This window comes from Salmo salar, chromosome 01 (assembly GCF_965601325.2).
Source record: "Salmo salar chromosome 01, fSalSal1, whole genome shotgun sequence".
Lineage (NCBI taxonomy): Eukaryota > Metazoa > Chordata > Actinopteri > Salmoniformes > Salmonidae > Salmo > Salmo salar.
The window spans coordinates 77316532-77329984 of NC_138291.1; the positions used below are offsets into that span (position 1 = coordinate 77316532).

Genomic DNA, 13453 nt, shown 5'->3' on the forward strand with positions numbered 1-13453 from the left:
TCCAGGTGGGTTATGGCAGTGTGCAGTGTAATTGCGATTGCGTCGTCTGTGGACCTATTGGGGCGGTAAGCAAATTGGAGTGGGTCTAGGGTGTCAGGTAGGGTGGAGGTGATATGATCCTTGACTAGTCTCTCAAAGCACTTCATGATGACGGAGGTGAGTGCTACGGGGTGATAGTCATTTAGCTCAGCTCAGTTACCAGCATCACTACTCTGGACGGCTCTGACTTAGAATACGTAGACAACAACAAATACCTGGGTGTCTGGTTAGACTGTAAACTCTCCTTCCAGACTCACATTAAGCGTCTCCAATCCAAAATTAAATCTAGAATCGGCTTCCTATATCGCAACAAAGCATCCTTCACTCATGCTGCCAAACATACCCTTGTAAAACTGACCATCCTACCGATCCTCGACTTCGGTGATGTCATCAATAAAATAGCCTCCAACACTCTACTCAACAAACTGGATACAGTCTATCACACAGTCTATCACACCCATACACTACCCACCATTGCGACCTGTACGCTCTCGTTGGTTGGCCCTCGCTTCATACTCGTTGCCAAACCCACTGGCTACAGGTTATCTACAAGTCTCTGCTAGGTAAAGCCCCGCTTTATCTCAGCTCACTGGTCACCATAGCAGCACCCACCCGTAGCACGCGCTCCAGCAAGTATATCTCACTGGTCACCCCCAAAGCCAATTCCTCCTTTGGTCATCTTTCCTTCCAGTTCTCTGCTGCCATTGACTGGAACGAACTGCAAAAATCTCTGAAGCTGGAGACTCATATCTCCCTCACTAGCTTTAAGCACCAGCTGTCAGAGCAGCTCACAGATCACTGCACCTGTACATAGCCCATCTATCTACCTACCTCATCCCCATACTGTATTTATTTATTTATTTATCTTGCTCCTTTGCACCCCAGTATCTCTACTTGCACATTCATCTTCAGCACATCTACCATTCCAGTGTTTAATTGCTATATTGTAATTACTTCGCCACCATGGCCTATTTATTGCCTTAACTTACCTCATTTGCACTCACTGTATATAGACTTTTTATTTTCTTTTGTTCTACTGTATTATTGACTGTATGTTTTGTTTATTCCATGTGTAACTCTGTGTTGTTGTATGTGTCGAATTGCTATGCTTTATCTTGGCCAGGTCGCAGTTGCAAATGAGAACTTGTTCTCAACTAGCCTACCTGGTTAAATAAAGGTGAAATAAAAATAAATACATAAAATAGCTTTCTTGGGAACTGGAACAATGGTGGCCCTCTTGAAGCATGTGGGAACAGCAGACTGGGATAAGGATTGATTGAATATGTCCGTAAACACACAGGCCAGCTGGTCTGTGCATGCTCTGAGGACGCTGCTAGGGATGCCGTCTGGGCCGGCAGCCTTGTGAGGGTTAACACGTTTAAATGCTTTACTCACGTTGGCTGCGGTGAAGGAGAGACTGCAGGTTTTGGTAGCGGGCCGTGTCGTTGGCACTGTATTGACCTCAAAGCGAGCAAATAAGTTGTTTAGTTTGTCTGGGAGCAGGACATCGTGGTCCTTGACGGGGCTGGTTTTCTTTTTGTAGTCCGCGATTGACTGTAGACCCTGCCACATACCTCTCGTGTCTGAGCCGTTGAATTGCGACTCTACTTTTTCTCTATACTGACGCTTAGCTTGTTTGATTGCCTTGCGGAGGGAATAGCTACACTGTTTGTATTCGGTCATGTTACCGGTCGCCTTGCCCTGATTTAAAAGCAGTGGTTCGCGCTTTCAGTTTTGCACGAATGCTGCCATCAATCCACGGTTTCTGGTTGGGGAAGGTTTTAATACTTGCTGTGGGTACAACATCACCGATGCACTTGCTATTAAACTCGCTCACCGAATCAGCGTATTCATCAATGTTGTTGTCCGACGCTATGCGGAGCATATCCCAGTCCACGTGATCGAAGAAATCTTGAAGCGTGGAATCAGATTGGTCGGACCAGCGTTGAACAGACCTGAGCATTTTTAGTTTCTGTCTATAGGCTGGGAGCAACAAAATGGAGTCGTGGTCTGATTTTCCGAAAGGAGGGCGGGGCAGGGCTTTGTATGCGTCGCGGAAGTTAGAGTAACAATGGTCCAGGATTTTTTCCGCCCGGGTAGCGCATTCGATATGCTGATAAAATTTATGGAGTCTTGTTTTCAGATTAGCCTTGTTAAAATCCCCAGCTACAATGAATGCAGCCTCAGGATATGTGGTTTCCAGTTTACATAGAGTCCAATGAAGTTCATTCCGGGCCATCGATGTGTCTGCTTGGGGGGGATATATACAGCTGTGATTATAATCGAAGAGAATTCTCTTGGTAGATAATGCGGTCGACATTTGATTGTAAGGAATTCTAGGTCAGGTGAGCAAAAGGACTTGAGTTCCTGTATGGTGTTATGATCACACCACGTCTCGTTAATCATAAGGCATACACCCTCGCCCTTCTTCTTACCAGAGATATGTTTGTTTCTGTTGGCGCGATGCGTGAAGAAACCAGGTGGCTGTACCGACTCCGATAGCGTGTCTCGTGAGCCACGTTTCCGTGAAACAAAGAATGTTACGATCTCTGATGTCTCTCTGAGCAGCACGTATTGCACTTAGATGTACACAGAGGGCGAATGTCAGTATGCATGTCAATCTCTCCTGGCCCAAAGTTGAGAAGAGATTGACTGCATCACTATTGGTCTTTGTGCGAGGTGTTGCAGAGTTGCCAACTCTCACGCATTGGCCTTGAGACACAGGCATTTGACCCTCTTCTCACGGCACACCTCTTATATCTCACTCATTGAAAAGTACTACTTTTATTTTTAATTAGTCCATTGCATAGTCAGCGTATTAACTTTTCAACACCAAATCGTTTTGAAATTGGTTCATCTGCGCCTGCAATTTAACATCAGGAGCTGAACCTCGATCATTGTCCTGTCTTGCCACAGCACTGTGAACAGCTGCACATTGAAGCATGTGATTGGTCTAGTTATGTAAGGGATCAAGGGGATTGGATCAATGTTTTAAAGAAACGCCCCTCAAGATTAGAGTGGAGCTGAATGGAGAGAGAGAACGTTCTCTGCTGAGTTTATACAACACTGAAAAGAGTAGCATGGTAGTGCTGTTTTATGTACAATGTTGTCAACAAAATTAGGTTGCTGTTACTTCAGTCCTTATTGCAGAATGCAGCCTTTTGACAGCATGTGCTAAAGTCAATTTAATCGACACTTAGCGTTTAGGCTGTGACAATGAAAAGGCAGCAGACAGACTTACAGTATTTGGTAGGGTGACCTGATTTCTAACTGAAAATAATTTTTTCAAACAGATTGTGATCCCAAAAATATACGTTTTATTCTAGAGTGGCGACAATAAATATAACAATTATTTGGTTAGTGTTTCGGGGCACATTTATGTAATCTTTTATTTATTTACTTAATTTAGTCGGATCAGTGGAACAATTCTCCTTCTTAACAATGGCCTAAAATATAGGCTCATTACTGATTATTCCCCATACTTATTTTATTATTACACTTCTTCCCAATTTTGCCACTGTAATCACATATTTAAAATCTGATATGGCTACCTGTGTCTTTGAAAAGGAGTTATATGAGGCTATGTATTTTTGCAGCCATTTATTGACAGTTTTGAATAAGTCATACAAATAAGCATTGGATATTAAATGCTCCATGAATCAAATGTAATTTTTTACATTTTAGTATTGTGCACATGCTAGGCAGAGATGGTAGGAGTACTCACAACTCATAAACGCATCATATTTTGTCTATGTAGAGTAAGGTGATGGCAAGGATCTTCAACTAGTAGGGACAAGCCACCTGAATATTCATATTCATTAGATTTTTCATGAAGTTTGAGTGATTTTGAGAAATTGTTTTAACAAGAACATTTTCAAACACCCAGAATTTCAGGAAGGCCAACCCTCCTGGAGAGCAAGCAGGATTTTCTTCTTTCCTTATTTTGAAGAGAGAGTTCACCCAAATTACAAAATGTTTGTGTCCTTAACTTCAAAGTTGTCTATGGACAAGGAGACTGCAATCTCTCATTTGGTTACCCACTGCCATCAACCATTAATATACATTTTTTACTTTGAATTTCATCCCCCAAAAATCACAGATTAACAAAGTCGTCACCTTTTTTTCTGTTAATTTAAGGTTCAAAGCATCCTGAACAGACCTGACCTCTGGTTTTTATTTTTTTATTTTCCATGGATAAGCCATCTCAAAATATTTACAATTGCAGGAAATTCACTTTAAAACAGTACAATTTTCCATCTAGGGGTGATGTCAGGGGGCAATGAGCTTTCTTCAGAAGTTGGCAGCCCTGATGTTGTTCGGGTAAAGGTACCAAACTGTCTGTTCAAGTAGTTGGCACACAGTTCGGACACTCATCAGTACCACACAAGACATGCAGCCAGAGGTCTCTTCATAGTCCCCAGGTCCAGAACAGAGGCTGGGAAATGCACAGTATTAAATAGAGCCATGACTACATGGAACTCTGCCATCCCAGGTAACTCAAGCTAGCAATAGAAACCAGATAAAAAAAACGGATAAAAGAATACCTTACGGCACGATGTGCACTGTTAAGAGACATTTTTATGTATTTTGCATTGTATTTTGCATTGTATTATGTATTGTATTATGTATTATATTTGTTTTGTTTTGTTTCCTGTTTGGGCCCCAGGAAGAGTAGCCGTTGCCTTTCTCTGTTTTTATTTTTTCTCCCTCTCTCTCGCTTGCCCTTCACCACCCCTTTCTCTTTCCTTCTTTCTCATTCTTTCTCCCTTTGTTTCCTCCTTTTCTCTCTCTCTCTCTCTCTAATAGGAACAAGGTGCTGTTTCTCATGACCTGAGTCGCCAGCCAGTTGGCACTCACTGACTGAAGCTCAAAGGGACTGTGCACACTTGTGATTGTGTGTGCGTGCTTGTGTGTGTGTGTGTGTGTGGTCACACACAACTGTTTGCGTGTGCACAATTACGTGTCTAAAGTACACGCGTGCACATGTCTGTATACTAGTGATGGGGAAAAATGTATACAGTTACATATTGGGATTTTATTTTTGAAGATATATCGTATTGTTATGACAATATTATTTTTGCTCTAGTTGGCTGTACCTGCACCAAAACTCCAGTATTTTCCCTTCATAGCTTGTTCTCCATCTTCTTTTTAAATAGGGAGCCAATTCTTTTGCAACAGTTTTATTTCCATGACTGATCAGAACTTGATTTCTCATGTCTCTCTCTTGTCCCTCTGCAGCAGACATATGGTGAGCAATATGTTTGGAACATCGAATCGCAATAAAATCACAGTATCGAATGGCAACACATATAGAATCGTGAGAATCGCAATACATATCGTATCGACACCAAAGTCTTGGGATAATATCGTATTGTGATGTCCCTGGCAATTCCTAGCCCTACTGCATATGTGTGTGTATGTGCCTATCTGTGTGTGATTCCTGTTTCTGAAAATAACTGATGGCTGAGATTTCCTGCCTTCCTCCATGAAGCAGGAAAGGGTGGAAAGGAACGGGTCTGCACATGCCTGATATGCGCACACACACACACACACACACACACACACACACACACACACACACACACACACACACACACACACACACACACACACACACACACACACACACACACACACACACACACACACACACACATTTATACTGACTCTACACACACGTACACACACTTACATACAATCATCATATATGTTGCTGCTACTCTGTTTATCATACATCCTGATGCCTAGTCAGCTTACCCATATACAAATCTACCTCTATCACTCCAGTATCCCTGCATATTTTAAATATGGTATTGGAACTGACACTGTATATAGCGTCTTACTACGTTGTTTTTCTTATTTTTATTTATTGTGTGTTTTTGTTGTAACGTATGTTTATTGTTTTTGTGCTACATTGATTACTGCATTGTTGGGTTTGGAGCATGCAAGAAAGGTTTGGGTATGTTTGGGTATGTTTGGCACTGTATTTGTGCACGTGGCATTAAAACTTGAAACACACACAGTCAAATCCCCAGAAAAGAGGAGTTTGTTTTCAGATGGGGGGAGTGAGAGAATAAAGAGACTTGTGCTTTCTTTAGCCTCTCCCATTCCCAGAGCTTTGAACATCAAAGGACCATTAGGGAATGTAAATATATGGTTTCTATGAAAGACTTGGGGAATGTAAATTTATGGTATTGAAAAAGCTTACAGGATATCCTGCCTCTAGAAGTTGCAATTACTCTTGAATGTTTCTCCAATCTGGCTATGAATGAGAGAAAGTGTTGAGTGTGTGCTTGCTTTTTAGTGTCTGTCTGTGTATGTGTTTGTTTGTGTGTGTGTGCTTTTTAGTGTCTGTCTTCGAGTGTTTGTGTGCGTGCTTTTTTGTGTGTGTGTGTGTGTGTGTGTGACAGAGTGGCGAGGTCTAGTCAGCTGAGAGGGATTGGTGTTAACAGGAGACAGGACCAGGCAGACAGGCCACACTCACGCACGTACACAGGAACGTACACAGGAACACACACACACGCGCACACACACACAAAAACACTCGAAAGCAGGCAGGCAGGAGGGCGGTATTATGACTGATTGCCTCCCCCCTATAATGGATGGTTCCTTCACTTAATTTTCCTAGAACACAGGCTAGAAGAGTAGGTGAAAGGTCAAATGCTATTGCATAGCAGAGGAGATCACTCAGGCCTTTTCTCAATTGGATTTCCTCGATACTTGTGTCCTCACCTCCTTTTGAAAAAGTTTAAACGTAATCAAGGAGAGGAGGAGAGGAAATGTGGAAACAAATGCACCTGTATAAAATAATCTCCTTCTCTACTAGCGTGTCATCAGGCAAATTATGTTTTAATAGATGGAATTCCAAAATACATGTTTATTTTTTTTATTTATTTGTTTTGTCTTTATTTATCCTGGTAGGCTAGTTGAGCACAAGTTCTCATTTGCAACTGCAACCTGGCCAAGATAAAGCAAAGCAGTTCGACATACAACAACACAGAGTTACACATGGAATAAACAAACATACAATCAAAAATACAGTAGGAAAATCTATATACAGCATGTGCAAATGAGGCAGGATAAGAGAGGTAAGGCAATAAATAGGCCATGGTGGCAAAGTAATTACAATATAGCAATTAAACACTGGAATGGTAGGATGTGCAGAGGATGAATGTGCAAGTTGAGATACTGGGGTGCAAAGGAGCAAGATAAATAAATAAATACAGTATGGGGATGAGGTAGATTGGATGGGCTATTTACAGATGGGCTATGTACAGGTGCAGTGATCTGTGAGCTGCTCTGACAGGGAGGTAAGAGTCTCCAGCTTCAGTGATTTTTGCAGTTCGTTCCAGTCATTGGCAGCAGAGAACTGGAAGGAGAGGGAGCCAAAGGAATTGGCTTTGGGGTGACCAGTGAGATATACCTGCTGGAGCACGTGCTACAGGTGGGTGCTGCTATGGTGACCAGTGAGCTGAGATAAGGCGGGGCTTTACCTTGTAGAGACTTGTAGATGACCTGGAGCCAGTGGGTTTGGCGACGAGTATGAAGCGAGGGCCAACCAACGAGAGCATACAGGTCACAGTGGTGGGTAGTATTTGGGGCTTTGGTGACAAAACGGATGGCACTGTGATAGACTGCATCCAATTTGTTGAGTAGAGTGTTGGAGGCTATTTTGTAAATGACATCGCCGAAGTCGAGGATCGGTAGGATGGTCAGTTTTACGAGGGTATGTTTGGCAGCATGAGTGAAGGATACTTTGTTGCGAAATAGGAAGCCGATTCTAGATTTAATTTTGGATTGGAGATGTGCCATCCGTTTTGTCACCAAAGCCCCATATACTACCCACCACTGCGACCTGTACGCTCTCGTTGGCTGGCCCTCGCTTCATACTCGTCGCCAAACCCACTGGCTCCAGGTCATCTACAAGACATTGCTAGGTAAAGTCCCCCCATATCTCAGGTCACTGGTCACCATAGCAGCACCCACCTGTAGCACGCGCTCCAGTAGGTATATCTGTCTGGTCACCCCCAAAGCCAATTCTTCCTTTGGCCGTCTCTCCTTCCAGTTCTCTGCTGCCAATGACTGGAACGAACTACAAAAATCTCTGAAACTGGAAACACTTATCTCCCTCACTAGCTTTAAGTACCAGCTGTCAGAGCAGCTCACAGATCACCTCACCTGTACATAGCCCATCTATAATTTAGCCCAAACAACTACCGCTTCCCCTACTGTATTCATTTATTTTGCTCTATGCACCCCATTATTTCTACTTTGCACTTTCTTCCACTACAAATCTACCATTCCAGTGTTTTACTTGCTATATTGTATTTACTTTGCCACCATGGCCTTTTTTGCCTTTACCTCCCTTATCTCACCTCATTTGCTCACATTGTATATAGACTTATTTTTCTACTGTATTATTGACTGTATGTTTGTTTTACTCCATGTGTAACTCTGTGTTGTTGTATGTGTCAAACTGCTTTGCTTTGTCTTGGCCAGGTCGCTATTGTAAATGAGAACATGTTCTCAACTTGCCTACCTGGTTAAATAAAGGTTAAATGAATGAATAAATAAATAAATAAAATAAAAGGTTGATTAGAAAGGCCTGTTTGCTGAAGTGTTTTAGGGAGCGTTTGACAGTGATGAGGGGTGGTCGTTTGACCGCAGACCCATAGTGGATGCAGGCAATGAGGCAGTGATCGCTGAGATCTTGGTTGAAAACAGCAGAGGTCTATTTGGAGGGTGAGTTAGTTAGCATGATATCTATGAGGGTGCCCGTGTTTACGGATTTGGGGTTGTACCTGGTAGGTTCATAGATAATTTGTGTGAGATTGAGGGCATCAAGCTTAGATTGTAGGATGGCCGGGGTGTTAAGCATGTCCTAGTTTAGGTCACCTAGCAGCACGCGCTCAGAAGATAGATGGGGGGCAATCAATTCACATATGGTGTCCAGGGCACAGCTGGGGGCAGAGGGTGGTCTATAGCAAGCGGCAACGGTGAGAGACTTGTTTCTGGAAAGGTGAATTTTTTAGAAGTAGAAGCTCGAATTGTTTTGGTACAGACCTGGATAGTGAGATAGAACTCTGCAGTAGCTTGCAACACCACCCCCTTTGGCAGTTCTATCTTGTCTGAAAATGTTATAGTTAGGGATGGAAATTTCAGGGTTTTTGGTGGTTTTCCTAAGCCAGGATTCAGACACGGCTAAGACATTTGGGCTGGCAGAATGTGCTAAAGCAGTGAATAAAGCAAACCTAGGGAGTAGGCTTCTAATGTTAACATGCATGAAACCAAGGCTTTTACGGTTAAAGAAGTCAACAAATGAGGGCACCTGGGGAGTAGGAGTGGAGCTAGGCGAAGTAGGATAAGGGTACGGCTAAAGGCTATAAGAACTGTCCGTCTAGCACGTTCAGAACAGAGAGTAAAAGGAGCAGGTTTCTGGGCACGATAGCATAGATTCAAGGCATAATGTACAGACAAAGGTATGGTAGGAAGAGATTACATTGGAGGTAAACCTAGGCATTGAGTAATGATGAGAGAGATATAGTCTCTAGAGACGTTTAAACCAGGTGATGTCATCGCATATGTGGGAGGTGGAACAACATGGTTGGTTAAGGCATATTGAGCAGGGCTAGAGGCTCTACAGTGAAATAAGACAGTAATCACTAACCAGGACAGTAATGTACAAGGCATATTGATATTAGGGAGAGGCATGCGTAGCCAAGTGATCGTATGGGTCCAGTGAGGGGTTGGACTGGCGACACGGCGATTCAGACAGTTAGCAGGCCGGGGCTAGCAAGCTAGCAGTTAGCAGGCCGGGGCTAGCAAGCTAGCATAAGGGCCTTAGAAAAGTCTGTTTTTGCCTTCTCGTGCGGTGACGTCGATAGACCAGTTGTGGAATTAGTAGGGTTCCAAGTAGCAGAGGGGTCCAAGTCCAATTGGCAAAATGGGTATAGTGGTCCAAGAAACTGGCCGATGGGTCAGCTAACAGTCCAATATGCTCTAGATAGCTAGCAGGCCGCGGTTAGCAGAATGGGCCTTCAGGGGACGTCGCGCCTGAGGGGCCTGTTGGGATCCTCGGGCAGATTACGTTGGTATTCCATTCGTGAAGGTATTCCAGTGGCCCAGGATGGGTCTAGCATGGGCTAGCTCCAGGCTAGTTGGTGCTAGCTCCAGGAAGGAAATGTTAGCCAGGAGTAGTCAACCCGGGTTGCGGTTAGCAAGCTGTGATGATCCAGATGAAAAGGTTCAGAGTTTGCGTTAGGAATCCGGGGATATGGAGAGAAAAATAGGTCTGGTATGCTCTGGCTTGAAACGCGTTGTACGAACTTGCAAGAGCTTTCCAAGCTAAAGGTTAGCTGATGACCGCTAGCAGTGGTTAGCTGACTGATAGCTGGTAGCTAGTTAGCTAGCTAGCTTCAGTTGAGGTATTCCAGTTCGGAGGTAAGTAGAAATACTTTAGAAAAAAAACAGATCCACACCACATTGGGTGAGGCGGGTTGCAGGAGAGTATTTTGAAGTTGAGGTTTAGGAAAAATATTAAAAGAATGCGAAGAAAAATATATAAAAGTTATATACATGGGACGAGACTAGACAAAGACGTCTGACTGCTACGCCATCTTGTGTAAAGTGGTCAAAAGAAATGTAACAAGTTATGCTAGACATTTTATAGACAAATTGATAAGTATCGTATAGTTTTTCAATGTCTGTGCATGCTTTTCTCCTCCAAGGAAACCACAGTTGTTTCAAAGGATTTCAAAACTCTTCTGTGGTAGGATACACCTTAGAATCCCGAGGAGGCAATCAAGGAGAGGAGCAAACTCCTTCGTTCACCTATTAACAAATTTACACCCTTCTACATGTGGCGACCACTTATCGGAGGAAAGGAGATCGGAGGAGTCGAGGAGAGGACAGACTTTTATCCAACTGAGAAAGGGCAGCTTAGACACACACACAGAGAGAGAGACACTCTTTGTCTGTTGATGGTTGGCCGTGATCTGATTTGTCTTTTGGTTGTTCTACTGTCTTCTACAGTAAATGTGGGACTCTTCCTCCAGAAAGCTGCTTCTTCAGCCTCATCTGCAGCACTGGATCCTTCATGGGTGAGTCTATACTCTTCACTCACATACACTCATACATCATATGCACGTGTCGTGCCCTGTGTGTGTTGGAGTTTGAGTAACAGCTCCAGTCAATGATTCCCAGCTGTGGCTGAGCCCACCCCATAGATACACAGCGCTGGGCATGCCTGTGTGTGTGCGGGTGTGTATGTTATCCACTGTGTCTGGGTGGGCCGGGCGGGCAGCAGGACACATGCCAAGCATAAGAGAGCCATCCCAGCTCTGCATGGGGTGTGTGTGTGTGTGTGTGTGTGTGTGTGTGTGTGTGTGTGTGTGTGTGTGTGTGTGTGTGTGTGTGTGTGTGTGTGTGTGTGTGTGTGTGTGTGTGTGTGTGTGTGTGTGTGTGTGTGTGTGTGTGTGTGTGTGTTTGTGTGTGTGTGTGTGCCTGCGAATGTCTATGGCTGTGTGTGTTTGTGTGTGTGTGTTCATAGTTATACAACGGGTGGGTCTAATCCTGAATGCTGATTGGTTAAAAGCGCATTCCAGCCAGTGTCTTTTCCACAAGTTACCACCGGCTAAATCTATGATATTAAAATGCCTATTTGCTCTGTTCCATCTGACTGCGTAATCCACTGTCTCATCAGCCCAGGCAGGGAAGTTATGAACTTGATCTCCACTATAAAAAGCATTTAGACATTATCTCATATTTCTTTTAGACTAACATTTTGTTTTCAACAGCGGAGATTTGTATAAACCTCGCTGTCTGTCTCTCTGACATTTGCAACATTGTTTCAATATTCAAATTCGATCTCCAACTATTCCATATTAATGAACGTGTTGGTCGAAATCATGAATCAGCTGGCATCATTTTATTGGTATATACAAAGAAATGTAAATTGGAAAAAAAGTCAAACGAAACGAAGTGCAGCTAGTTTCCAGCTTCAGTTTGAAGTGATTGTGTTAGCTGTGTTGTTGGCTAGCTCCTCTGAACAACAGTGTCCTAATGAGAGAGCACATTTTCTTTGCCAGGCGAAATTGTGCTTCATTAGCTCATTGTTATTAAGTATCCAAATGAATGTCACTACAAAACAACTTAAACAAATACAGCTACTGTTGTTATTCTGTCTGCACTGTTTGACGTGACTGTAAGTTAGCCGTAGTTGGCTAGCTGGCAAGCAAGGGATAAGAACACTGACAGCCAGTATGGCAATGGAACATTTAGAACGAACAACTGGGTTGCGTCCATAGATACAGAACAAATAGACTGAATGACTGGGTTGCGTCTCTGGCAACCGAACCGATAGAATGAACGACCAGATGGCTTGGGTAGCAACCCTGGATTTGTTTCGGGACTATATCTTGTGGAAGGATGAAATAGTATGAATAAATTCATATAATTCATATACGAAAATCGGTCAACCATTATTTAAATATGTTGGTAACCCGTTGTATAAAAGTGATAATGTCTTCGAAGCCGGTGTTTGGAGGATATATTGGCACGGTTTGGTGGGCATCGACTTCGTCTCGGGCCTAACAACACCTGTGCCAATCTCCTCCAAACACCGGCTTCATGGGCATTATAATTTAATTGTGTGTGTGTGTGTGTGTGTGTGTGTGTGTGTGTGTGTGTGTGTGTGTGTGTGTGTGTGTGTGTGTGTGTGTGTGTGTGTGTGTGTGTGTGTGTGTGTGTGTGTGTGTGTGTGTGTGTGTGTGTGTGTGTGTGTGTGTGTGTGTTTCCGTGTCCCTACTATCACGGGAGAGGAGAACTGATGAGCACTGCTATTTAAGGTCTGCTGGCTGCCTGTAGCAGCTTTAACATTACATCTTTTCGTATAGGTCTATGACCCAAATGACAACCTATTCCCTACATAGTGCACTACATTTGACCAGGGCCCATAGGGCTCTGGTCAAAAGTAGTACACTAATACTATATAGGGAATAGCCATTTGGGATGTAGCCCAGGACATTTCTCATTCCCGCAGTCTCGATAAGAGCTCTCCTTGACTTAACTTCGCTCTGACTTGACCTCACAGAGAACACAGATAGCCAATCACGCCATATTGGATAGAAAACAGGGAGAGGGAGCTTTAGATGGTCGGTATAAATTGAAACATTGCTTTTGTTCAGATTAAAGCATCTGGGAAATTCTTCTTTAGAGTATATAGAAGCAGATGCCTTAGCTCATTAGTTTATGGTCCTGGTGAAATTTGAGAAACACTTTTGGCATGTCATCTTCAGGGTTAATACAATCTGACCAGCACTGTAATGGTCATCATGTTACGGTCAAGTTGTGGTTATGACCACTCTGAGTCTCTGTATGGCCTTGAGTTCTGCTAGGGAGACACACATTTGCAGAC

General features: G+C 43.4%; 1 protein-coding gene across 1 annotated transcript in view; it reads left to right on the plus strand.

The window, feature by feature from the left end:
• The window catches only part of LOC106613076 (transmembrane protein 150A), a 95315-nt gene that overhangs the window by 31440 nt on the left and 50422 nt on the right, over positions 1-13453 (plus strand). The window contains exon 5 of the mRNA XM_014214973.3: positions 11071-11138. Coding sequence (XP_014070448.1) covers positions 11071-11138 — 68 coding nt within the window. The remainder of the gene's footprint in view (positions 1-11070; positions 11139-13453) is intronic.